General features: G+C 42.9%; 1 protein-coding gene across 2 annotated transcripts in view; it reads right to left on the bottom strand.

The window, feature by feature from the left end:
- The window catches only part of OXSR1 (oxidative stress responsive kinase 1), a 96,804-nt gene extending 71,406 nt beyond the window's left edge, over positions 1–25,398 (bottom strand). Inside the window, exons 1-3 of one of the 2 annotated variants that reach the window (XM_039368706.1) lie at positions 24,997–25,398; positions 10,448–10,560; positions 3,114–3,222 (exon numbers count right to left, since the gene is read on the bottom strand). In XM_039368706.1, coding sequence (XP_039224640.1) covers positions 3,114–3,222; positions 10,448–10,560; positions 24,997–25,069 — 295 coding nt within the window. In that variant the 5' untranslated portion in view covers positions 25,070–25,398. Of the gene's footprint in view, positions 1–3,113; positions 3,223–10,406; positions 10,561–24,996 lie in introns of those variants that run through there. The other variant, XM_039368707.1, reaches the window with a different exon arrangement.
- Between the last annotated feature and the right edge of the window lie 602 nt (positions 25,399–26,000).

Genomic DNA, 26,000 nt, shown 5'->3' with positions numbered 1-26,000 from the left:
AGCTTATCAGGAGATGCTGAAAGGCTTGTATTTAACATTCGGATTACACAGTTGTTTAGTGTTTTTTTTTTTAAAAAAAAAGAAAAATAATGCAGGGATTAGCGCTGCACAATTTCCCATGTCAAAAGTGGAGCTTTGGTTCCTTTTTTCAACAATGAAAGTAGTCCTTGACTTACAACCAGAGTTGAGGCCAACATTTCTGTTGCTAAACAAAATAAACCGTCCAGCTGCCTTTTGAAAAAGCATTTTTGAGCTAAGCGAGACAGTTGCTAAGCGAGTTTTGCTCTGTTTCATCACTTTTCTTGCCACAGTTATTAAGTGAATCACTGCAGTTGCTAAGTTGTAACACTGCTGTTAAGTGAATCTGGCTTCCCCATTGGCTTATCTTGTCAGAAGGTCACAAAAGGGGATCACACGACCCCAGGGATACTGCAACCATACTAATACTAATAATAATAAAGTTGGAAGGGACCTTGGAAGTCATCTAGTCCAACCCCCTGCTCAGGCAGGAAATCCTATGCCATTTCAGACAAATGGCTGTCCAGTCTCTTCTTAAAAACTTCCAATGTTGGAGCATTCACCACTTCTGGAGGCAGGTTGTTCCACTGGTTGATTGTTCTAACTGTCAGGAAGTTTCTCCTTAGTTCTAGGTTGCTTCTCTCCTTGGTTAGTTTCTATCCATTGCTTCCAGTTGCCAAGCATGTGAATTTTGATCATGTGACCATGAGGGTGCTGCAATGGTCATTAAGTGTGAAAAACAGTCCCAAGTCGCTTTTTTCAGTCCCCTTGTAACTTTGAATGGTCACTAAATGAATGGGGCAAGTTGTGGACTACCTGTAACTCAAAACTATATTGCAAGGGCTACCAATATGTTAAGAGATTAAGCAGATACCTGGAGGATCAACCTATGATTACAAGATGAAAGAAGGAGCAGTAGCAGGGAGAGAGGAAGTTATTCCATTCCAAGACATGTCTATGGAGATTCTCTGTCTATCCAGGTCAGGGTTGTCCCAAAGGTGACTCTTTTTCAAGAGGCAACTGGACTTCTTTTATTCTTCCTTGAAGAAGTTTCGCTTCTCATCCAAGAAGCTTCTTTAATTCTGACTGAAAAACAAAGAAAGTCCACTTGCCTTTTGGAAACAAACAAACAAACAAAAAAGCACCTTTGGGACGGCTATTCCAAAACAGCTTCAAGGTGCCTGCTAAATCAAAAAAGCAAATATACCTGTATCTAGGGAAAACAGTCTTACATAAAGGCACAATCAGGACAAAATGAAACCACAGGTGTTCCTCAAATTATGACCACAATTGAGCCCAACATTTATGTTGCTAAGTGAGAAATTTGCTAAGTCAGTTTTGCCCCATTTTTACAACCTTTTCTTGTCACATCTGTTAAGTGAACCACTGCAGTTGTTCTGCTAGTAACACAGCTGTCAAGTGAATCTGGCTTCCCAATTGACTTTTACTTGTCAAAAGGTCACAAAAACGGATCACGTGACTCCAGGACACTGCAACTGTCATAAATATGAGTCAGTTGCCAAGCGGATGAATTTTGATTCTCTGACCATGGGGATGCTGCAATGGTCATAAGTGTGGGAAGTGGTCATAAGTCACTTTTTTCAGTGCCATTGTAACTTCAACTAAAAAACAGTTGTAAGGACCACCTACCTGTATGTTTTCCTATGGTATATTAACTACCAAGTATGTTTCAAGCCCACATATAGTTTTAAAGCTGTCTTGTTTTAAAACATTAATGCTTCAATATTTTCCGTGCCATTCAATTGTCAGGGAGAGTTTATCTCATCAAACTCTCAAAGCACAATACTCTGCATAGATTAGGAAAAATTGAGGCAACTACACACATAATCTATTATTTATCCATTTCTTTGCTATATTTGAATTCAGCCACACTCTCAAAGCACTTATGAGGCCTTCACTTAAGAAGAACAGCAATTATCAAAGAACAATCCCCAAACAGCGCATGAATAAATCATAATGTTATTATCAAAAGCCTGAAACTCAGAATCTATTTTAGCTCTACTTTAACAGCCTTTTTGAAAATCAAAAGTGAGGTCATTTTGCTAGTTCAAGAAACTTCTACAAATAAATTGACTTCTCCTATCTCCCAAATATAGCTTGATTCCCAGCAATTCAAATTAATTTACTTACAGTCTGATGATGTTGGAGCACCCCCATGACCAATTTATTTTCACCATCTTTGTTGCAGCTGCCTTTCAGAGAATGTGGCTATTGTGAAGGAGTTGCTACAATTGTTAAGCAAACACTGCAGCCATTAAATAAACCAATGGTTTGCTACAGGCCAGATTTGCTGAAAATAGCAATAACACTTAGTCATATATACTGCTTCATAGTGCTTTACAGCCCTCTCTAAGTGGTTTACAGAGTCAGCACATTGCCCCCCAATAATCTGGGTCATCATTTTACTAAGCTTGGAAGGACGAAAGGTTGAGTCAAGATTGAACTGGTCAGGATTGAACTGCTGGCTGTGGGCAGAGTCAGCCTGGCTCTTACAAAAACAGAAGTAAATACTAGTTTTCAGCAAATCTGTCATGAAATTCAGTCACATGACTGTAGGACACTATAAATGGACATAAATCCATTTGTTGCTGGGTACCCAACGTGTGACCACATGACTGTGGAGAGGCAGCTGTCGGATCTTCAGAACTGGGCCCTAAATACCCCCAGAGAGATCTGTCATAACTTTGATCAGTTGTAAATTGAGCACTACCTATATCTACATTTTCATTTAGCCAATTAATATCCCTGTGTATCAAACATCTGGATGAGACAATGCTTTTTATATTTGCCCTAATAGGCTGGAAGTTTGTCTTATCCCTGGTTTGATCTACAAACTGCAAGTCATGAAAATCTTTAAAATTAATCAACCTGCAAACATATTCTACTTAGAGAGGGTATTGTTGTTATTGATTTAAGTAAGAAATAGATAGAGGGTATTAATCAACCTGCAAACATATTCTACCAGAGAAGGTATTGTTGTTATTGATTTAAGTAAGAAATAGATCTGCATCTTAAAATCCCTTTTTATAGCGACAAACCAGAACAAACAGCAGCAGAATTCACAGAAAACTTACCTCCACTTAGGAGCTTCATCACTAACCAAAGTTCATCTTTCACCACGAAAGAAGTATAGTATGAGACTATATTTGGATGGTGGCACTGACTCATTGCTTGAATTTCTTTCTGAAGAAGAAGAGGAGAAAAAAGAAAGGAAAATCAACTTGCAGTTACTATTTTCTTTTAACAGACTTAACCATCCTAAGCCAAAGTAACAGGGCACCAGCACAAAAACCTTCATTTACAGAGTTTCCAATGTGTGGACTTTAATTCCCAGAATCCCCCCAGCCAGCACGGTCATTGCTGAGAATTCTGGGATCTGAAGCTTACCCAGCTGGATTCTATCCAGGCTGGGAAATGCTAATATATAAGGAACAAAAGTTGAATCAAATCCTGGCTAAAAGGTAGAATTTGGGAATGGATTCCAGGGTCAGCCTTTGCAAGGATATCCCGGACAGATCTGACTACAATTCCCATAAACACAAGGGATGCAGCATTTGCTGGTGGGTGTTGGGTCTGCATTCCAATCGATGTACAGGTAGTCCTCGACTTATGACCACTCATTTAGCAACCGTTCAAAGTTATACGGTTGCACTGAAAAAAGGAACTTAGGACAATTGTCACAACATCCCCATGGTCACATGATCAAATTTCAGGTGCTTGGCAACTGGCATGTATTTATGACAGTTGCTGTATCACAGGATCACTATTTGTGACCTTCCCAAGCAGCTTCTGAGAAGCAAAGTCAATGGGGGAAACCAGATTTGTTTAATGACCATGTGATTCACTTAACAACTGCAGTGGATCGTTTAACAACGGTGACAAAAAAAGGTTGCAAAATTGGGCATGGCTCATTTAACAACCGTCTTGTCTAGTAACAGAGGTTTTGGTCTCAACTGTGGTCTTAAAGTCGAAAATTACCTGTAACTACAGGGAGAGAGCAAACCAATCTGATTGTTTCAAATCATATTTGCACATTATTTTACAATTAAATTACAAGTAAATCTGTAAATAAATTACTTGTAAATTATTATTTGGGCTCCCAAGATAGAGCCCTGTTCCTTGGGGCCTCCCAGCTTCCTCTGTGTTTTCTTAAGAAAGTGACTTGGAAGTCTGCAATTGAAAGTTTAGCAGGAGTCCGGTCAACCGGTGATTTGTGACAGCTACAAGGCTTGCAGTACTCATGGTGAGGTTGCCCAAAAGGTGCTCCCCAAATTCCATGCTTGTAGTCCCCATGGAGGTTCAGGAGGCCAGCTCCATTGTGCAATGTGCAAAAAAATCACCCAAATCCAGCATACCAGGCAGAAAAGAATTGGCATTTCTTTTAGTTTTTTTTAATCCCAACTTTGTTGGTATAACTAATTCAAGATAGCAACCGTATCTTATTATTCCTTCCTTCTCCTATTTTCCCCAACGGAAAAATCTTTTGAGTTAGGTTGAACTGAGAGAGAGAGAGGGACTGATTCAAGTCACCCAGCCAGCTTTCATGCCTTAAGATGGGACTAGAACTCAACATCTCCTGGTGATTGGTCCAAAGTCACCTAGTCAGCTTTCATGCCTTAAGGTGGGACTAGAACTCAACATCTCTTGGTGATTGGTCCAAAGTCACCCAACTGGCTTTCATGCCTAAGACAGAACTAGAATTCCCTGTCTCCTAGTGCTTGGCCCAAAATCACTCAGGTGGCTTTCATGCCTAAGGTGGGACTAGAACTCACTGTCTCCCTGTTTCTAGCCTAGTGTCTTAACTACTAAACCAAACTGGCTCTCCAGTTTATTTTATTATTTATTCTTTACTATCACTAAACCAGTGTTTCTCAACCTTGACAATTTTAAGGCATGTGGACTTCAACTTCCAGATGCTGGCTGTGGAATTCTGGGAGTTGAAGTCCACATGCCTTAAAATTGTCAAGGTTGAGAAACACTGCACTAAACAATGCTATCTCAGCAAGTGCTAGCACTGACCAACCTTTCCTGGGCATGGGAAATAAACAAGGCTTAATCTGGTTTATGGTTGGATGGGAGACCATCCGGGAGATTTCAGAGCTGTTAGGCTAGACTGGGCAGTTAAAAAACACCCTGGAAGGAAATAATAATAGACTGCTGATGTGCTTTTCCAAAAGGCTACAAGAGTTTGGCTCGAAGGAAAGACTCTATTTTCCCAAGCACCAAGCTACCTGGCCTGATCTCCAAAACTGCAGTCCTGATGATTATGTAGAGAGGAAACAATAGGGATGTAGGACTACAGACTGAGAAACTGAAGAACATCCTGGAAAAAGCATTTGGAAAAAGTTGCCAACTTGTTTTCCAGCAAGCTACATGGATAATACAACTAATCCTTGACTTACAACCTTTCATTTAGTGACCGTTCAGAGTTACAACAGCACTGAAAAGAATGACTTATGTTTGGACTAGATGACCTCCAAGGTCCCTTCCAACATTATTATTATTATTATTATTATTATTATTATTATTCACACTTATGACTGTTGCAACATCCCCACGATCACATGATCAAAATTTGGGCGTTTGGCAACTGGCTCATATTTATGGTGGTTTCAGTGTCCAGGTCATGTAATCACTTTTTGTGACCTACTGACAAGCAAAATCAGTAGGGAAGCCAGATTCACTTAACAACCGTATATTAACTTAACAACTGCAGTGATTCACTTAACAACTGTAATCAGAAAGGTTGAAAAATGGGGCAAAACTCATTTAACAACTGCCTTGCTTGGCAATAGAAATTTTGGACTCAATTGTGGTAGTAAGTCAAGGACTACCTGTATAGTCCACCTAAGTTAAACTCAGCTTAAGAGAGACTTTTTAAACTGGTGCAATTTTTTTCTAAATGGAGAGAGAGAGGAGTTAAAAAATATATGCATCTGTCTGTTGTTCAGCAACCGTTCCAAGGTACGATGGTGCTGAATGAATTGTACTTATTACAGATCCTTGGAGTTGTCCTAGCAGTTTTACAGTCATGTGACTACAATATGGGTGCTTGGCAATCAGACTGCCTTTATGACTAATTGCAACACTCCATGATTATAAGATTGGTATTTGCAATCTTTCCTGAATGCTTCCCTAAAAAGTCAATGGGAAAGCCAGCAGGGAAGGTTGTCTCCCCCATACATGCACCCTCCCCAAACCTTGCCTCCCTCATTCATGCATCTTGAATATACTCTTTGATCCTCCCCATGCCTCTTTCACACCCTTGACTTTCTCCCCCCCCCCCACATGCCCTCTCTCACCTGTCAACTGCCAATTACTTGCAACAGACCACTTGCAAGTCTCCTGGAACTTGCAACTTCTTGCAAGCTTCCCCACTGATTTGGTTGTCGAAAGCTTTGCCTAATCACCTGGGATTCAGTTAACACCACTGAGCAATGGTGGTGCAGTGGTTAGAGTACAGCAGAGGTCCCCAACCTTTTGGACACCAGGGACATGGAGGGAGGTTTTTTCGCAGACCAGAGGGGGCTTGGTTACTGCCTGCATCCCGTGGATGGGGCTTTGCTTGTTTATGTGGACCGGTTGCTGGCATGCTGTGGCCCGATAACGGTCCATGGACCAGAGGTTGGGGACCCCCTGGATTACAGTACTGCAGATTAATTCTGCTGACTGTCAGCAGTTTAATTCTCACTGGCTCAAGGTTGACTCAGCCTTCCATCCTTCAAGATGGGTAAAATGAGGACACCCCCCCCCCATTGTTGGGAGCAATATGCTGATTAGAGAAGGCTGTAAAGCAGTGTGAAGCGGTATGTAAGTCTAAGTGCTAATGCTATTGCTAACAACCAGGATTACTATTGCTAAGTAATGTTATTTTTATGACTGCACCACTTAGTGGTGGAAATTCCAGTCCTAACTGCCTTGTAAATTGAAAACTACCTGTGATTTTCAGGGAAAAGAGAAAGAAAAGAAAAAAAACCCAAAAAACCTGAAGTTTGTGAAATCTGTGAAAGAAGCTACTCTATCAACTGAAACGAAACACTTTTCATTTATTAAGATTTAAGCAAGAAAACATAGAGGGCTCACTTGCTGGAATGTCCTCCAAATCTTTTATGATGAATGCTGTAATTTTAATGACATTTAAAGTCATTAACATTAACTGAACTCGTTTAGATGCATTTTTATTTTGACCCATCCTGGCTTTTTCAGTTTTTTGAGTTTTAAGTATTAGGATTAAGTATTAAGAGTCGAGGTGGCGCAGCAGTTAGGGTGCAGTATTGCAGGCCACTTTAGCTGACTGTGTTCAGCAGGTCAGCGGTTCAAATCTCACCGGCTCAAGGTTGACTCAGCCTTCCATCCTTCCGGGGTAGGTAAAATGAGGACCCAGATTGTTGGGGGCAATGTAAATATATATATACACATCGCTTACTGGTGTACACCGCTTAGAGAGTGCTCGCACTTAAAGCGGTATATAAGTCTCATAAAATAAATAAATAAATAAATAAATAAATAAATAAATAAATAGGATACTACCCTGTTTTCCACATTTTCTCAAAAAAGGCAAATGGTTATAAATAACTGTGGGTGGCATAGTGGTTAAAGTGCAGTATTCCAGGCAAACTCTGCCCACTATCTGTAATTCGATCCTGATAGGGCTCAAGGTCGACTCAGCCTTCCATTCTTCCAAGGTTCGTAAAATGAGGACCCAGATTGTTGGGGAGAATATGGTATCTCTGTAATCTGACCAGAGAGTGCTGTAAAACACTATGGATCAATATATAAATATAAGTGCTATTGCTATTGCCGATTCAGTCAACTCTAATACCAGAGGTGTGGAGCCGAAATCTCTTCCCTGCCTGAACTCAAGAGTTGGGAAAATGTGGGAAATATATCCATCACAGTTTATTTAACCACGGTTGGCTAAATGAACCACATTGGACTGGGTTTGTGCAAGATGTCAAGAACCAACTTCTTGATCTATATTTATAAAAATATCACCCAATCCTGGAAAGTAGACCTCAGTGTAAAGCACAGTAACCTCAGTAGCTAGCTCCCACAAGTAAACAAACAAATGAAAAGAGGATTTTTCATGCAGTAATTTTTAGAGGCCACAAATCCATTAGGCTCAAAGATTACATAGGGAAAAGCAAAATTTACAAACTGCCAAACATTCTCTGCCTACTTTGTTGTAGTGCCTCTACAATAAAAGGAGTTTGCCAAGAAGCTAAAAAATCGAATTAGGCACTATTTTTGGAACCTGAACTTAACCATACCTCAACTCTGTAACTTATCACACCTTCTAGCTAATGTAAAATTGATTTTATGGACCCTAAAATCGATCTTCTAGGCTAGGGATAGTCAACCTTGGCTCTTTTATGACTCGTGGACTTCAATTCCCAGAATTCCTGCTGGCTCAGGAATTCTGGGAGTTAAAGTCCACGAGTCATAAAAGAGCCAAGGTTGACTACCCTTATTCTAGGCTGCAAAAGGGATTCTGCAACCATCATAAATATGAACTAATTGACAAGCGTCTAAATGTTGGCCACAAGACTATTGGGATGCTGCAACAGTCATAAGTGTGAAAAATGGTCATAAGTCACTTTTTCAGTGCCGTTGTAACTTTGAACAGTCACTAAATGAACTCTTATAAGCTGAGGACTACCTGTACTTCTAAGTCCATACCCAACTACTACTTGATTTCACCCAGTGCCTGAATTTGGGGAGACGTGTCTGCAGAGATAACAACCTTGGTTTCATTAATATCCTCCAGTTATACAAGCATATTTCTATTTGTTCATCCTGGCAAACAAAAAGCCTAGCCTTCCAAATTTAAATTTAAAACACTGCCACTGTGCGTGAAGACAGCATTCATCTTGAGATGTCAGCTTGCTAATTATAAACACCTCCTAGTTGTGAAGACTCAAGAAGCACCAAGGTCGGGGGAGGTCACACTGATTCTTAAGAAAGTTTTGAGCTTTACAAAGGATTACATTTCAAGGCTTTCCAGAGACCTGGAAAAAATATTCTTGAGGATAATTCCTTCTAAGAGAAGAAAAAGGGGATTTTTCAATTCCTCTGGAATTTTTAACACCAAACATTGCAAAACTGAGGGGTTTTGGTTTCTGCTGAGCCTGACTATTCCATACTTATTCTAGACCGGTGTTTCTCAAACTTGGCAACTTTAGGATATGTGGACTACAACTCCCAGAATTCCTCAGCCAGCCTTCAAGTCCGTACATCTTGAAGTTGCCAAGTTTGAAAACCAATGGCTTACTGTATTGTAGGAACCCACCCATTATGGTCAGTAATTGAAGGTCTGCAGAATGTGCTGTGCAAACCAAATCAAGACTGAGCAAAACTTGGCAAATCTTATCCTAGAAGGTAAAATTAATTGTGGGTGTCTAGTTTGTCACAATTAAGGCATTTGTTTGAATCTCTACACTAAACCAGTATTTCCCAACTTAGCAACATTAAAATGGATGCACTTCAACTTCCAGAATTCTGGGACTTGAAATCCATACATTCTTAATTTCTAAGGTTGAGAAACACTGCTCTAAACCATCTACCGTATTTTCCGGCGTATAAGACGACCCCCGATTTCGGCGCTGATTTCAACGCTTTAGAAAGTCATCTTATACGCAGGAAAGTACGGTATATTTTCTATTAGTCAGCTTGCTGAATAAGTCTTTTAGCCCTAAATTGGTAAATCTTGAAAACCAATAAGTGGCTTGACTATTTTAGCAGAAAATAAACAGAAGTGATGGCACTTACTCAGATATCCTAGCACTTATGCAGTCTCAAAATAGAACTGGAGTCACAATCCTCCTTGTGGCTTAAGCGGGAATAACTTCATTCACACTGAAGTCTGAACTAAACCACAAAGCCTGTTGGATCCCTAACTGCCATAGGAAGCTTATAATAAGTAGCATAAAGGAGACTGATCAGACTTCTTTTTCTCATTATCATATGTGTTTCCTTTTTAACTGTTCTCTAGCAAACCATTCAAAAAGCAACTTATACTTTTCACCTTGTTTTTCATACAGGATAAACAGGAGATTATTTTATATACTGAACATTCGTTCCTTTATTTAAAATATTTATCTAGCTATAACCAATTCAACAAGTTAAATCTAGGCAGTTTACAACAAAAAATATTCAAGAAACCTAATTAAAAAATATATAAAACTGCCATTAGAGGCTTGCAAACAATAAGGAAACAATAGAGCAATAAAAGAATCAAAACAGCAATAACGTTACCTCATCTAATGTTTAATTTAAAAAAACCACTAAGGGACCCACTAAAATTCCAACCAATCCCTGGCTCAAGACAAATTATTACCATCAACCCCAAATCATAGTGATTTACAGACCCTAAATTAATTGTGAAAGAACATGGGTGGAATTTTTGTACCAAGAGCTCGTCCATGCTGGTCTGGCATTTCTCAAGATTGATCCTTTTAATTGCCACTTTTTCCTTCTTAGGGGTACAATAGGCTGCTTGGACCACAGCTGTTGCTCCACTTCCTGAAAAAGAACCACAAATACAAAATTAGGAAGGCAGATTTGCTCCAAAAAGGAGAAGTTAGACAATACTAGCAACAATTACACCTAGTCCTCAATTTACAGCCATTTGTTTAGTGACTGTTCAAAGATATGACAGTGCTGAAAAAAGTTAGGTCCTCGCACTTATGACCAGTCCTCACACTTATGACCATCACACTATTCCCATGATCGCAATTCGGGCACTTGGCAAATGACTCGCCTTTATGACTGGCTGCAGTTTCCTATAGTCACATAATTGTGATATTGTTATTTAAATTTAGTAGTAGTGAAATTGTGCAATGAGCTAGAACACACAGTTAGAGTTGATTGATTGGAGAGTGCTGGCTCCCTCATGAGGCAATCTGCAGTGTGATTGGCTGCTGTGGAGGGGGAGGGGGAGTTTCCCTTTTTTCCCACCTTTTTTTTCCTGTGTGATCTGTGATTTATCTCATGATGCTCCACTTTGTCCAACTATCTTATTTGCTGTATATACAGATATAAAATATATTTATTTATATAAAACAAGCTCACGGCAATATCTCTGACTCCATTTGGACACCTGATGCGTAATTCCATGACAGATATGCAACCTTTTTTTTGCCCATTTCCAGCAAAAACCTGTTGGAAAAATGGGATCACACTTACGACCACAGAGTTCACTTAACAGTCACGGATTCGCTTAACAACTGGCGTGATTCATTCAATTCCACTCCCAATTTTGGGCATAAGTGAAGGACTACCTGTACCTATTTGTTATTCAAACACAGCCTTTAATCAAAATGTGCCAGCTTAACATCATCTACAAACACTGATTACGTGTGCAAACTTCAATTACATACTAAAGATTCTTTCCCTAGGATATTTTTCAAGCAAAACAACTGTTCCCATAAAGGGACTCCTCAAACGCCCTTCTGCCTTTTATACACAGAGGTAAAACCTTAAACATGAACTGCAAAACGGTATTTGGCGCAGCTAACCTAAACAATGTAAAGCTAATAAACAAATATATATTAAAAAAAGGAGAAGCAATGCCAGGAAAGGCAAAAACTTAGCTGAGAGAACACCTTCAACAAAGCAGATCAGCATTATACAACAGATCAAAGGGAAATCCATTCCCATTTTGACAAAACATCATCAGGCTTAACATCAGTTTTTCCCAATCAAAAATTCAAACTGGCTGGCTTTGAAATTGATTTTAATATTAAAAAGCAGGAAAAGCATCTATCTATCTGTCTATTTATTTCATCCATCCATCCATCACTGTTTGTCTGTTTGTACCTTCATGTGAACTCAAACGCTGCGCTATACTGCAACAATTTTTGAAGCAAGGTCCCTAAAAGCCACTAACTAGCTTAAGGAATGCATTAAAAATCCGGGACATCTCTGGAATTGAAATTCCCACAATGTTCAATTCAGTCTTATTTGCAAAGTTCTGGTCCTTGCAGCATCCCACAGTCACGTGCTCATGATTTCCAACACAGGATTTAGCTTCCTGCAAGCAAAGTCAATGGGGAAGCCAGCAGGAAATCAAAAGTCAGTCCCACTCCCACTGCATTTTTGCCTACAAAAAGTCATTCTGTTTCTCTTCTTAAGTAAGAAAATGTCGACATTATTGAAGTTCATTTGCCATTACAATTATTTTTCTATTTACAGTATATAATCCTAGGTTAGCCATATCCAACCCTCCCTTCCTTCCTTCCACCACCTTCTCTACTTTCTTTCTTCTCCCTCTTTTTTCATTCTTTGCTTCCCTTTCCCTTCTCTCATCCTCCCATCCCTTCCCTCATTCTTCCCTCCCGTCCTTCATCCTTTCCTTCCCTTTCTTAAACCTTCCCTTCCTTCCTCTCCTTTTCTCATCCTTCCTTCCCTTCCTTCCCTTTATCCTTCTCTCCCCTCTTCAACTTATTTTTGTCCTGCCTAGCCCTTCAATTAAATTTGCAAAGAAAGAGAATTTTAAAAAGTAGGATTCCTGGGTAAAATACTTTGTGAAAAATACTTTGCACTGTCAAGAGACAAATGGATGGGACCTTTGGCATACATACCACTACCAACACCACCCCAGTAAAAAAAACATGCTTCTACCAAGCCCAAGGAAGGCAGACAGAAAGACGCAAAAGAAAAATGTAAATACAGACATCGCTATAATTTCTTAAGTGGCTGTGTTGTTCCAGAATGTACTCAGGAGCAGAAAGAACAAATGGAGAGCAGGAGCATAAACAGAGAAAAGAAGATATTGCAGCACATATTCAAATGCAGGCAGTCCTTGACTTACAACCATTCATTTAGTGGTTGTTTAAAGTTACAACGGCAATGAAAAAAGTGACTTATGGCTGTTTTTCATACTTACGAACTTTATAGCATCCCCATGGTCACATGATCAAAATTCAGCTGCTTGAAAACCGACTCATATTTGTGACGGTTATATGCGTTCCCTTTTTGTGATCTTCTGATGAGCAAAGTCAATGACGGGGGAGATGGATTTGCTTAACAACCGTGTTACTAACTTAACAACTGCAGTGATTCACTTAACTATGGTGAGAAAGGTCGTAAAATGGGGGGAATCACTTAACACAGGGCTTTTCAACCAGTGGTATTGGTACCACCTGTGGTACGGGTACCACCTGTGGTACATTGGCACCTGGCAGGTGGTATGCGACCATCCTAGAAAAGCAGCCTGAGCAAGAGATAGCTGGAGCTGCAGGGCTGTCAGGGCTCAGTAGAAGCGCCAGGATCAGCACTTCTTTGGGGTTGTCAGGGCTCTACGGAAGCACCAGGATCAGCGCTAGGCTCCAGCTGGAAAGCAGCACTGATCCTGGTACTTCGGCTGAGCCCAGAAGAAGCACTGATCAGCTGGAATGTTGCAGCATCTCCAGGGTCTTGTGATTTACATTTGGACAGAAGGAAGAGCACCGCCAGGTGGGCAGGCAGGTATCTTGCTCGGCTGTGGCTTGGGGGCACTTTTTTCAGTGCCATTGTAACTTCGAACAGTCTCTAAGCGAACTGTTATAAGTCGAGGACTACCTGTATTTTATCACTTTTTCCCTTTTTTTTTTTGGTCATCAAGTTTTTGACACCTTTCTAGGCGTCTGGTGATACTCGGATGTTGCCATATCCTAAAAGTGGTACAATGGGTGAAAAGGTTGAAAAGCCCTGACTTAACACATCTCGCTTAACAACATAAATTTGGGCTCAGTTGTGGTTGTAAGTCGAGGACTACCTATATTCCTCAGTGATATTATTCCTTGTCTGTTTATTGCCCTTAAACAACAACAAAAAAATTACAACAATTCAAAGGCTGATAATGAATGTTTCAAAATCAGAGGTAGACGTCTCCTTCCAAAAATGTGTTTGCATGCTAAAAGAAACTCTATTAACATAATCCATAAATTGTTCTTGCAGCAAAAGAGGCAGGTAGACAAACTGATTTGAAAGGATGAATCACCTATTCAGAGGCAATCAAAGGATCCTCCCAACAGATTAAACAATATTGTTTAGATAGATAGGCATTTATTAGAAGGCTGTTGACAGATTTACTGCTACTGCTGCTGGATTATTGGAGCTGACTTTTATTGCCCAAACTGCTTTACTGATATTCTTTTTGTGGCTAGGGTGAGGTAGCCTGAATGTCCAGAGAAAGGATTCAAACATGTGGAAGAACCAACAGAGCTTATAAATATTGACTGACATTCAATCTCATTTTTATTGACAAGAGAAGCCTCCCATTTCAGGGTAAATGTTCAATACACAATAAAGACACATTCCAAACTGCTTGGGAGGCTTCCTCCATGAAATATCAATCAATTAGAACAGAGCTGGAAGGGACCTTGGAGGTCTTCTAGTCTACCCCCTACTCAAGCAGGAAGACCCTAACAATGTAAGATAAAAAGCAAGAAAGTCCAGCTGTCTTTTGGAAAAAACGACTTTGGAATAACCATGACCTGAATGACTGAGAATCTCCATAGCCATAAATTCCACAGTTTGATCGGGATCAACCCAATACCACCTTCTCTATTAAACCCAGTTATACATAATTTTATCCTGACTCTGACTTTTTTTAAAAAAATTGTGCCTTTTTCTCCTCAGAACATTTTTCCAGTTATGCATCTCTCCCTTTTTTTGCACTACAGCTGGTCCTCGACTTACAACAGTTCATTTGGTGACCATTTAAAGTTACAACAGCACTGGAAAAAGTGACATGACCATTTGTTACAGCTATGCCTGTTGCAGCATCCCCTTGGTCATGTGATCAAAATTCGGATGCTTTGCCATTGGTTCATACTGTATTTATGATGGTTATGTTTCACTTAGCAACATAAATTTTGGGCCCAATCGTGATCGTAAGTGGAGGATTACCCGTATTCGCTATCTTTTCTATGGGGCTGAAGGCATGGAAGAAAATTAGAGATAGAACCCGCAGTCCATTTAAACCAGCAACTCTGGAGGTGGAAAGCATTGCACATTTTAAGCCCCCAGAGGCTCAGACATCATTTGTTACTTTGGTCAAATCCCAGCTGATGACACCGACATAACTGCCAACTGTCAACATAACTGCTGAATAACAGTCCCCGTCCCCCCCCCCACGCCATTGTGCTCTAGATAAAGCAAGGATATTTCACAAGAGGATTTCCTTTCTCTTTTTTTCAATGTTCAGCAACTTTTGACATGATAGCAGTGTTCCAATAATATTTGAGGGGCTACCACAAAGAAAAGGGGGTCAACTCATTTTCCAAAGCACCTGAAGGCAGGACAGGAAGCAAGGGATGAAAACTAACCAAAGAGAGAAGCAACCTGGAACTAAGGAGAAACTTCCTGACAGTGAGAACAATTAATCAGTGGAACAACCTGCCTCCAGAAGTGGTGAATGCTCCAACACTGGAGGTTTTTAAGAAGAGATTGGACAGCCATTTGTCTGAAATGATGCTTGAGAAGGAGGTTGGACTAGAACAAGGCTTTTCAACCAGTGGTACGGGTACCACCTGTGGTACATGGGCACCTGGCAGGTGGTACGCAAACTTCCTAGAAAAGTGGTAGTGGGGGAGGGGAATGAGCTGAACCGGTGGCAGCACCGCACAAGCCTGAGCGAGAGATGGCTGGAGCTGCAGGGCTGTCAGGGCTCAGCAGAAGCACCAGGATCAGTGCTTCTTCGGGGCTGTCAGGGCTCAGTGGAAGTGCCAGGATCAGTGCCACTTTCAAGCTGATCGGTGCTTGTTCGGGATTGTCAGGGCTCAATGGAAGCGCCAGGATCAGTGCCAGGCTCCAGCTGGAGCTCAGCACTGATCCTGGTGCTTCTGTTGAGTCCTAAAGAAGCAGCAATCAGCTGGAATGTTGCAGCATCTCCAGGGTTTTGTAATTTAGATTCAGATGCTTGGCAACTGATTCATATTTATAACAGTCACAATGTCCCAGGGTCATGTGAAGTGACCAAAACCTGTTGCAACCACCCAGCAGATGGGGGGGGGGAAATAAAAACCAAACACCCCACCCCCCACCCCTGCTGCCAATCCTCCACAGAAATGCTCACAACAATGGAAACCTCAGACAGGAGGAAGAGCACCGCTGGGTGGGCAGGCAGGTGTCTTGCTCGGCTGTGGCTTGGGGGGCACTTTTTTCGGTGCCATTGTAACTTCAAACAGTCACTAAGCAAACTGTTGTAAATCGAGGACTTTATCACTTTTTTCCTCTTTTTTTGTCATCAAGTTTTTGACACCTTGCTAGGCGACTGGTGGTACTCGGATGTTGCCATATCCTAAAAGTGGTACAATGGGTGAAAAGGTTGAAAAGCCCTGGACTAGAAGACCTGCAAGGTCCCTTTCAACTCTGTTATTCTGGTAACACCAAATGCAACTCATGCCTGAAAAGTCGCAAAGCAGGAAACATAGAGAATCCTAGAACTGGAAGGGATCCTTGAGGTCATCCAGTCTAACCTCCCCTTCTCGGAGTGCAGGAATCAAGTCTTGACAACTAATTACTGTTTGACTTCTACAGGTAGTCTTCAACTTATGACCACAAATGAGCCAAAATTTCCATTATGTTTGCCTCATTTTACAACCTTATCACTGTTGTTAAGTGAATCAGCGCAACTGTTATTTGAATCTGGCTTCTCCATTGATTTTGTTTATTAGAAGGTCACAAAAAGTTATTACATAACATTGCAACCATCATAAGTACATGCCACTTCACAAGCTTCCAAATTCTGATCATGTGATAACGGGGTTACTGCAACAATCATAAGTGTGAAAAATAGTCGTAAGTAGCTTTTTCAGCACAGGTAATCTTCAACTTACAACAGTTTAATGACCACTCGAAGTTACACCATCACTGAAAATGTCTTAAGGCCATTTTTCACACTTACAACCACGATAGCATCCTCATAGTCATGTGATCAAAATTCAGATTTTGGCAATGGACTCATATTTATGACGATTGCAGTGTCATGTGATCACCTTTTGCAAACTTCAAACCAGCAAAATCCATGGGGAAGGCAGCTTCACTTAACAACCATGTTACTAATTTAACAACTGCAGTGATTCCTTTAACAACTGTGGCAAATATGTCGTAAAATGGGGCAAAACTCACTTAAAAAGATGTCTTACTTAGCAACAGAAATTTTGGGCTCAGTTGTGTTTGTAAGTCAAGGACTACGTGTACTGTTGTAACTTCAAACAGTCACTAAATGAATAGCTGTAAGCTGAGGATTTCCTGTATTCCAATGCCTCCCTGGGTCACTTGATTTCATTGTTCAACTGCTCTTCACGGAATTATTTTTTTAAACATTCAGCTGGAATCAAGAACAAGAGAAAAGAAATCTTGATATTTATCCTCTATGACAGAGGTGGGAACTATGGCCCCTTTGTGACTTGTGGACTTCAATTCAGCATGGCTGGCTCAGGAATTCTGGGAGTTGAAGTCCACAAGTCATAAAAGAGCCACAGTTCCCCACCCCTCCTCTATGACATCTGATTTAAAGAATGCTATCCTACCTGCCCCCTTTCACAGCTATCTTCTCAAGGCAGACCCACCCATCTCCTTCAATCTCTCTTCAGAGAGCTAAGCTTCTTGTTCTCCTTCTGACCTTCTCTGAACCTGTTCCAATTTATCTTAATCCCTTTCAAATCCAAAAATAGATGGAGCCTGGGTCGATCAGCACAGAGGTAGTCCTTGACTTACGACTGGTTGCTTAATGGCCGTTTGAAGTTAACTGCCAAATGCTTTACTGAAACCAAGATACATTATGTCCCGTATCATTCCCACAATCTATTAAAGAAGTTGTTCGGCCAAAAAAGAGACATAGCGATAGCCAATAGCACTTAAGACTTATATACCACTTCATAGTGCACTACAGTCCTCTCTAAGTGATTTACAGAATCAGCATATTGCCCTCAACCATCTGAGTCCTCATTTTATAGAGCTCAGAAGGATGGAAGGCCAAGTCAACCTTGAGCCGGTCAGGATCGAACTCCCAACAGTAGGCAGAGTTAGCCTGCAATACTGCGTTCTAACTACTGCACCACCACAGTTCCTACTTGATAAATGACTTTCAAGGACTGTTCTGTCCTAAAACCTTCCCGGTCAAACTGACTGGTCTATCATCCATTAGAGCTTTCTTCTCCCCTTTTGGAAAATGAGCACATTGTACCCCTTCAGTCATCTTCCCAGTTTTCCAGGATGTCTCACAAATGACACATAAGGTTTCAACAAGACTTCAGCTAGTTCAGGGGTAGGCAACCTTGGCTCTTTTATGACTTGTGGACTTCAATTCCCAGTCAGGAATTCTGGGAGTTGAAGTCCACGAGTCATAAAAGAGCCAAAGTTGCCTACCCCTGACCTAGTTTTTTGAGCTGGTCTTAGAGCCCATTCAAAGCAAGAAAGTTTCCTGTAACTATGTTTTTATGGATGCAGATCCAATCTCACTTTTTCATTATGTTCTTCTCAATTTCCTGTCACAAATACAACACTTTCTTTTTTGTTGGCAAGGCATAGAACATTAATATACAACTTTCACTGTCTACTTCTATACCAGCGGTTCTCAACCTGTGGGTCGCGACCCCATTTGGGGTCGAACGACCATTTCACGGGGGTCTCCAAACAATGCAGTCCGCCATTTTTTTCCCCTTTTCCTTAGCTGTGCTACTCCCTTTTATTCTATTGGCTTCTGAAAGCCAATAGAATAGACTCTCTTGAATAGAGTCTAATTCTATTGGCTTTCAAAAGCCAATAGGAATTGTCCAGGCTGTCTCTGCCCTGCTGAGCCCGCCAAAAGTCCCATTCTGCAAATGATGTGCAAGTTGTCTGCAGCAAAGGCGAGCTGTCTGGAAGTTTCCACCCCTCCCTGCTGAGCAACTACTAAAAATGTAAGTAAAAGAGGGCCAGGGGTGGGAGGTGGGAGGCCGGCGGGCGCAGGGAGGGTTGCTGGCGCGCAAGGGGCCCTGCTGAGCAACTACTAAAAATGTAAGTAAAAGAGGGCCAGGGGTGGGAGGTGGGAGGCCGGCGGGCGCAGGGAGGGTTGCTGGCGCGCGAGGGGCCCAGCGGGTGCCTTACCTCCCTTGGGCTGGGCCAGCTGGTGGCCCAACCGGTGGTCGCCCCGCACCGTCGCTACCCCTTTCCAGCTACGCCTCGGCCGGCGCAGGGGGCGGCACCATGCATGCGCGGTGCTCCCGGGCAGGGAAAGTCCTCGACTTACGACCGGTTGGGTAATCCTTGACTTACGACCGGTTGAGTAGTCCTTGATTTACAACCAGTTGGGGGTCACGGCATTAAAAAGGTTGAGAACCACTGATCTATACCCTCTTGCAAGATTGGGCACCAAGTGAAGAGAAAAATAATGAACCCATTTTTAAATGCACCTCTTTCTAAAAGGGATAGAAAAGAGATGAGATTGCCAAAAAGAGATAGAGGAACTATGGTTTGTTAAAATAGGATGGAAGGGCATAAAAATATCTATAGGCAATGGTCTTGACCTTTAGCCTGTCTTCCTAGGAACTGCATGTGCTCTTTGCAAAGATTTAACCACATCCTGGATCTTCAAAAGCATTTGGGAATTGAGGGGGAAGGATGAAGAGGACAAAAAAAAAGAGAGAGAAATTTCAAAAAGCAGATCTGATCCTGATGCAACTGCTAAAACCAGCTGGTGAAGAAAGGGGGGGAGAGAGGGGGGGATGGGAGTGTCTACAGGAAAAGACTAATTTTTACATTTCATTCACCAAGTCACTTTGAAAAGAAATATGAAACAAGGAATGACAGGCTGTCAGTGAGATTTTTGTTTTCTGCAAGATTGCCAACAACCATCAATCCATTACCAGTTCTTGGAAGGACTGTAAGATAAGAATGAGTTCTAATTTAAAGGAACCCAAAGGAGAAAAATGAGAACCAGACTATTCACATTGTAGGGAAGGAGAGCTGAGTTTAGCTGTGGAAGAGAAAAAAAAGGAATGGGTAACTATGATACAAGCAAATGCAACTTAAAGGGTCTCCAAGAACCAAACGAGATATGTTACAGCAGTGCTTCTCAACCTTGACAATTTTAAGGCATGTGGACTTCAACTCCCAGAATTCCACAGCCAGCAATGCTAGCTGTGGAATTCTGGGAGTTGAAGTCCACATGCCTTAAAATTGTCAAGGTTGAGAAACACTGTGTTACAGCAATGGAGACTACTTACGATCACAATTGAACCCAACATTTCTGTTGCTAAGGGAAACATCTGTTAAGTGAATTTTGCCCCATTTTACAACCTTTCTTACTACAGTTGTTAAGTGAATCACTACAGTTGTTAAGTTAGTATCTGACTTCCCTACTGAGTTTGCTTGTCAGAAGGTCGCAAAAGGTTGACCCCAGGACTCTGTAACTGACATAAATATGAATCAGTTGCCAAGCATCTGAATTATGATCACATGACCATGGAGCTACTGCAATGGTCGTTAAGTGGGAAAAACAGTCATGTCACTTTTTTTCAGTGCCACTGTAACTTTGCAGAGTCACCTGTATATTTGCAGAAATATAAATGAAGCACCTACACAACTATCCCCAAACAACAGACGCATAAGCTCCCTGATGTGCAGTGATGGAAAAAATCTAATCTAGGCTTAGTCCTGCTGACTAAGGAATGCTTGTGCTCTCAACTCTGGCTAATCTAAAGCTTGCTGGTGGGTTTATACTTGTTAAACCAGGATATACCTGTAGATTGCCCGCTTAGATAAAGCATAGAACAGTGGTTCTCAACCTTTTTATACGGCGACCCCGGTCATAAGGACGCGCCGCGCATGCGCGGCGGCGCCCCATGTGTGGCGGCACCCCATGCGCGGCGGCGCCGCCTGAGGAAAAAAATGGCGGATCGCGTTGTTTGGCAACCCCCGTAAAATGGTTGTTCGACCCCAAATGAGGTCGCGACCCAAAGGTTGAGAACCGCTGGCATAGAAGCACAAAAATGAAAAGCTTATAAACAGCATTCCTGTGTTGCATTTTCTCAGTTTTGCCCTCTCATATCCCTCAAAAAGTCACTGTGTTTGTTTTCTCTGAAGGTGGGGAACAAAGAACACAGACTTTGCATTCATCCTAGACAAAATCCAACTTAAGAAACAGACCAGATGTAGTTCAGAAAGGGCAATAATAGCTCTCTGGCTGAAAATAGCAAAGTTCGACCCGTTGCCGATTCATTCTCTTTGGTGGCAACACCAACCTTCGTTAACAATATGAATAAGAGTTTTTGCAAACAGTGGTGAATTATGAATAGTAACATACAAGTGGCTTAATTCATGTAGGGTTTAAACCATGATCTGTAGATCAAGTCATAATGGTCTGATTCACAAATCATACTAACCCACAATGGCCAAGTTCACATACTACGCTAACCTAAGGGCAGCAATGTAATGAAGGGTAAAGTGGAAAATAAGAAATTGGCAAATAAGATGTAGCTTCTTGAATTTGATTGCACAAGCAGAACAGAGCAACCACAGTGGGAAAGCCCAAAATTTGATAGTGAACACAAAGCCGTAATGAATTGGTTTGATTTCAGCTCAGTATGATGTACAATCAGGTCACCATGGATTATGACTTAGAGGTTCAGATAAGATATATGTGGTAGGTTGGCAAATTGAAAATATGTGGACTTCAATCCCCAGAATTCCCCTGGCTGGGAAATTCTGGGAATTGAAGTCCACACATCTTCCAGTTGTCAAAGATGAAAGATACTGATTTAAGGAAACGTGAATTTGATCATAATCTATTAATAATATAATCTTCAAACTGCAATATTCCCCAACAGTTCCAAAGGATCTCTCCAGCTGGGTTCAGCCATGTCTTATTCAACTATTCTTCTTGAATGGGCCAAAATAAGATGAGTTTGAACACACTAAGCCAAGAAAAATGGGCTATACAACAGATTAGTGTGATGAGCAACACAAATATCTGAAGTAATTTTAGGAGCCTCAGCTTCCTCTTAGGAAGGTTGAACAAACATCCACTTTCCTACAGTCTGTGGAGAGTCTCTGAATTTGCCACGTCTTCCAAGTCACGGATAGGGATTTCTCCATGATGTTCAAGACATTCTTGAGAATTGAAATATACCCAGAACCAAAATGCCCAGTGTCCATGTTAGCCAAAAAATTAAAAAGTGCAAAATTCTTTCTCATACACATTATTTCTAAAACTGTAGCTGGAGAAAGTTTGACAATGAATCTTAACTGCAAACAAAATTACAGCCCAGCCACACCCCCAGCTTCAAAGCCTTTAAACCACAAGTATTCAAACTTTTTCATCCCTCAAGCATTAATTGGGAGATGGGAGAGGGGAGAGAGAGGGGGGGGAGAGAGAGGGAGAGACTTCAAGCTTTAATCTAAAAATGCAAGGCTCTTTCTTTGTCCTAATAAATACTCAAGCTAACTATGGTCATAATTTTATAGGAACCCCAGTATCCACAAAAGCATAACACATTCATTACTGTAACTAGCAGTGCTTGCCTGGGGAATGGAATTCAAGGCTATGTGTGCTTCAATAAAACAAACAAACTGGAGTTGGTATGCCTTTTAGTTTAAGACCAGACATACATATATCAAAGCACAAAGCACAGATCCTTCGCCAAACCTTTCAGAAGCAGATTTTTTGATTCTCACATAGCAGACACACTTCCAAGGGAAGGACAAGAAGCTGATTAAAAGCAGCGTTTCCAGGGATAGAAGATTATTTCTTCAAATCCATGACTTCCCCTGCTCCCTCTGAACTTTAGAACAGAAGCTGTGTCAGGCTGGATGGGACCCGTGACCCATCTAGCCGAGCTGTCTTTTCTCCCAGTGGGCAACCAAGTACCTGAGGAAGCCCACCTGTCTCCCAACAGATGGGCTCTAGAGAAGGAGAAGATAGAGAAGAGAAAGAGAAAAGCAATAACAGAACGTAAGTGGGCTGCTGAATGGGACCCTGGCCCATCTAACCTGTAATCCTGGTGGCCAACTAAAGGAAGTTCAGGTGTCTCCCAATAGATGGTCTTCAGAGGAAAAAAAAGGAAGAACTGACCACGTAAGAGGTACCCTGCTGGATTGGATCACTAGTCCTTCTAATCCAATGTCTGTGCCAGAGGTGCTTTTTCAAGAGGCAACTGGACGTTCTTTGTTGGTCCTTGAAGATGTTTCACTTCTCATCCAAGAAACTTCAGAGCTGAAGAAGCTCCTTGTATGAGAAGCGAAATGTCTTCAAGTCCACTTGCCTCTTCAAAAAGCACCTTTGGGACAACCTTGAACTGGGTGACTGAGAATCTTCATGGACATTTAATCCAATGTCTCCTCACAAGGAGCCCATCCACTGCCCAAGGGAGCCAACCAGTCTCCCAGCAGATAGACTTCAGCCCCTCCTATCACCAAGGCTAAAAGCCCCTTACCCCCCAGGATCCCCCCTCTGCAAGGAGAGAAGCAACCTAGAATCAAGGAGAAACTTCCTGACAATGAGATCAATCAACCAGAGGAACAGGTTGACTTCAGAAGTTGTGGGCGCATCAATACCGGAAGCTTTAAAGAAGAGATTGGACAGTCACCTGTCTGAAATGGTATAGGGTTTCCTGCCTGGGCAGGGGGTTGGACTAGAACAGGGCTTTTCAACCAGTGGTACGGGTACCACCTGTGGTACATTGGCGCCTGGCAGGTGGTATGCTAGAAAAGTGGTAGAGGGGGAGGGGAATGAGCTGAACTGGTGGCAGCACCGCACAAGCCTGAGCAAGAGACAGCTGGAGCTGCAGGGCTGTCAGGGCTCAGCGGAAGCACCAGGATCAGTGCCACTTTCCAGCTTATCAGCGCTTCTTCGGGGCTGTCAGGGCTCAGGGAAAGCACCAGGATCAGCACCAGGCTCCAGCTGGAGCTCGACACTGATCCCGGTACTTCTGCTGAGCCCGGAAGAAGCACCGATCAGCTGGAATGTTGCAGCATCTCCAGGGTCTTGTGATTTACATTCAGACGCTTGGCAACTGATTCATATGTATGATGGCCACAGTGTCCCAGGGTCATGTGAAGTGACCAAAACCTGCTGCAACCACCCAGCAGACAGGGGGAATTAAAAACAAAACACTCCCCCACCCCACCCCCACTGCCAATCCTCGACAGAAATGCTCACAACAATGAAAACCTCGGACAGGAGGAAGAGCGCCGTCGGCACTGTCTTGCTCGGCTGTGGCCATTGTAACTTTGAACAATGGCCAGTCACTAAGTGAACTGTTGTAAGTTGAGGATTTTATCACTTTTTTCCTTTTTTGGGGGGGGGGTCATCATGTTTTTGACACCTTGCTAGGCGACTGGTGGTACTCGGATATTGCCATATCCTAAAAGTGGTACAATGGGTGAAAAGGTTGAAAAGCCCTGGGCTACATGACCTCCAAGGTCCTTATTCTGATTGACTGAGGACCCAATCCGCAGGTCATCCCAAACAGCGGGAAACCGAACATCCTCTCCAGGAGCAATCCGTACATCCTGCCCTCCAAAAGTCAGCGCCTCCCCCGCTTTTTTGCGAGGTCACCGTGACCCCAGCGAGGGCCGGACGGCACCTGCAACCCTCCCCTCCTTTTTTGACCCCAGGTCTTCCAAGAGCCGTAGCCCACGCCCACCACGGACATGCAGCCTCTCACCTGGGAGGATGGCAAGGGTCTCCCTTCTCTTCTCCACCACCCCCCAATTGAGAGGGCAGCAGGCGAGGAGGGGGGGGGGCTGCATGGGGCTGCCCTCTTTTGCACCCAGGCATAGCAGCATCGGTGCCTGCAGAGGAGGGATGGGCAGGAGGATGCCACCAACAACAACCCGCTCCCGGGATCCCAGAAGACCCACAGCTATCCCCCCCGGCCGGGGCAAAGCCGTCCCTACCGCTGCAGAGCCGCCCCCCCTCCTGGGCGCCCGCGGGCACCAGGTACGCGCACGCCCCCTCTGCCCAGCCACGGGCCTAGCCCGACTCACCGATCACCTCCTCCAGCTCGTAGTCATCCTTGTCGATGGACCAGGCCAGCGAGCCGGAGTCCTCCGCAGTCATGGCAGCCCCGGCTCCGAAGCTGGGAGGGAGAGAAGAAGTTGGGCCGGGCACAGCTGCCGCCGCCGCCGCCTCGCACGGGCCAAACTTCGCCCGGTCTGGCTTCCCACCTGCCCTTGCCCAGTGACGTCACGCGCACGGCACGCCGCCCCCGGGTGAGGCGGGACTCCGCGGGCGCCATCTTGAGCGGGTCGTTAGCGGCTCGGCGCCGCCCCTTCCCGGCGCGCCGAAGTTGAGCCCATCCGCCCACTCTCCTCGATCCTTCTCCGGCTCTTGTTTTATCTCTCGAGGGGAAACTCGGCCCTCTTTCCTAGCTTTCCCCGCTGGGGATAGGGAGAGTGGCCCGAGCGACGTCACTCACAAGATGGCGCCGGCGGCCTGAGGCCCCGCCCTTTGGGTCACAGAGGGTGGCCGGAGATTGGCGAAAGGAAGAGAGTGGGAGAGGAGGAGGCTGTCTCGGTTATTGGCTGGGGCGCTGTCAATAATGCTTTGAACCCGCCTTTGCTGCATGGGGGTGGGATTAACGTCGAGAATAGAATAGAATAGAATAGAATAGAATAGAATAGAATAGAATAGAATAGAAAGGGACCTTGGAGGTCTTCTAGTCCAGCCCCCTGCTTGAACATGAGAACCTATATCATCTCAGACAAGTGACTGTCCAGTCTCTTCTTAAAAACCTCCAATGATGGAGTGCCCACGATTTCTGGTGGCAAACTGTTCCACTGGTTAATTGTCCTCATTGTTAGGAAGTTTCTCCTTAATTTCAGGTTGCTCCTTTCTTTGATTAGTTTCCATCCATTGTTTCTTGTCCTGCCCTCTGGGGCTTTGGAGAATAATGTGACCCCCTCTTCTTTGTGGCAGCCCCTCAAAGACTGGAAGACTGCTATCATGTCACCCTTAATCCTTATTTTCTCCAGACTAGCCAAACCCAAGT

The sequence above is a fragment of the Crotalus tigris genome, unplaced genomic scaffold, assembly GCF_016545835.1.
Source record: "Crotalus tigris isolate CLP2741 ecotype Arizona unplaced genomic scaffold, ASM1654583v1 scf7180000020906.486998, whole genome shotgun sequence".
NCBI lineage: Eukaryota > Metazoa > Chordata > Lepidosauria > Squamata > Viperidae > Crotalus > Crotalus tigris.
This window is presented reverse-complemented; position numbering and strand designations above follow the sequence as displayed.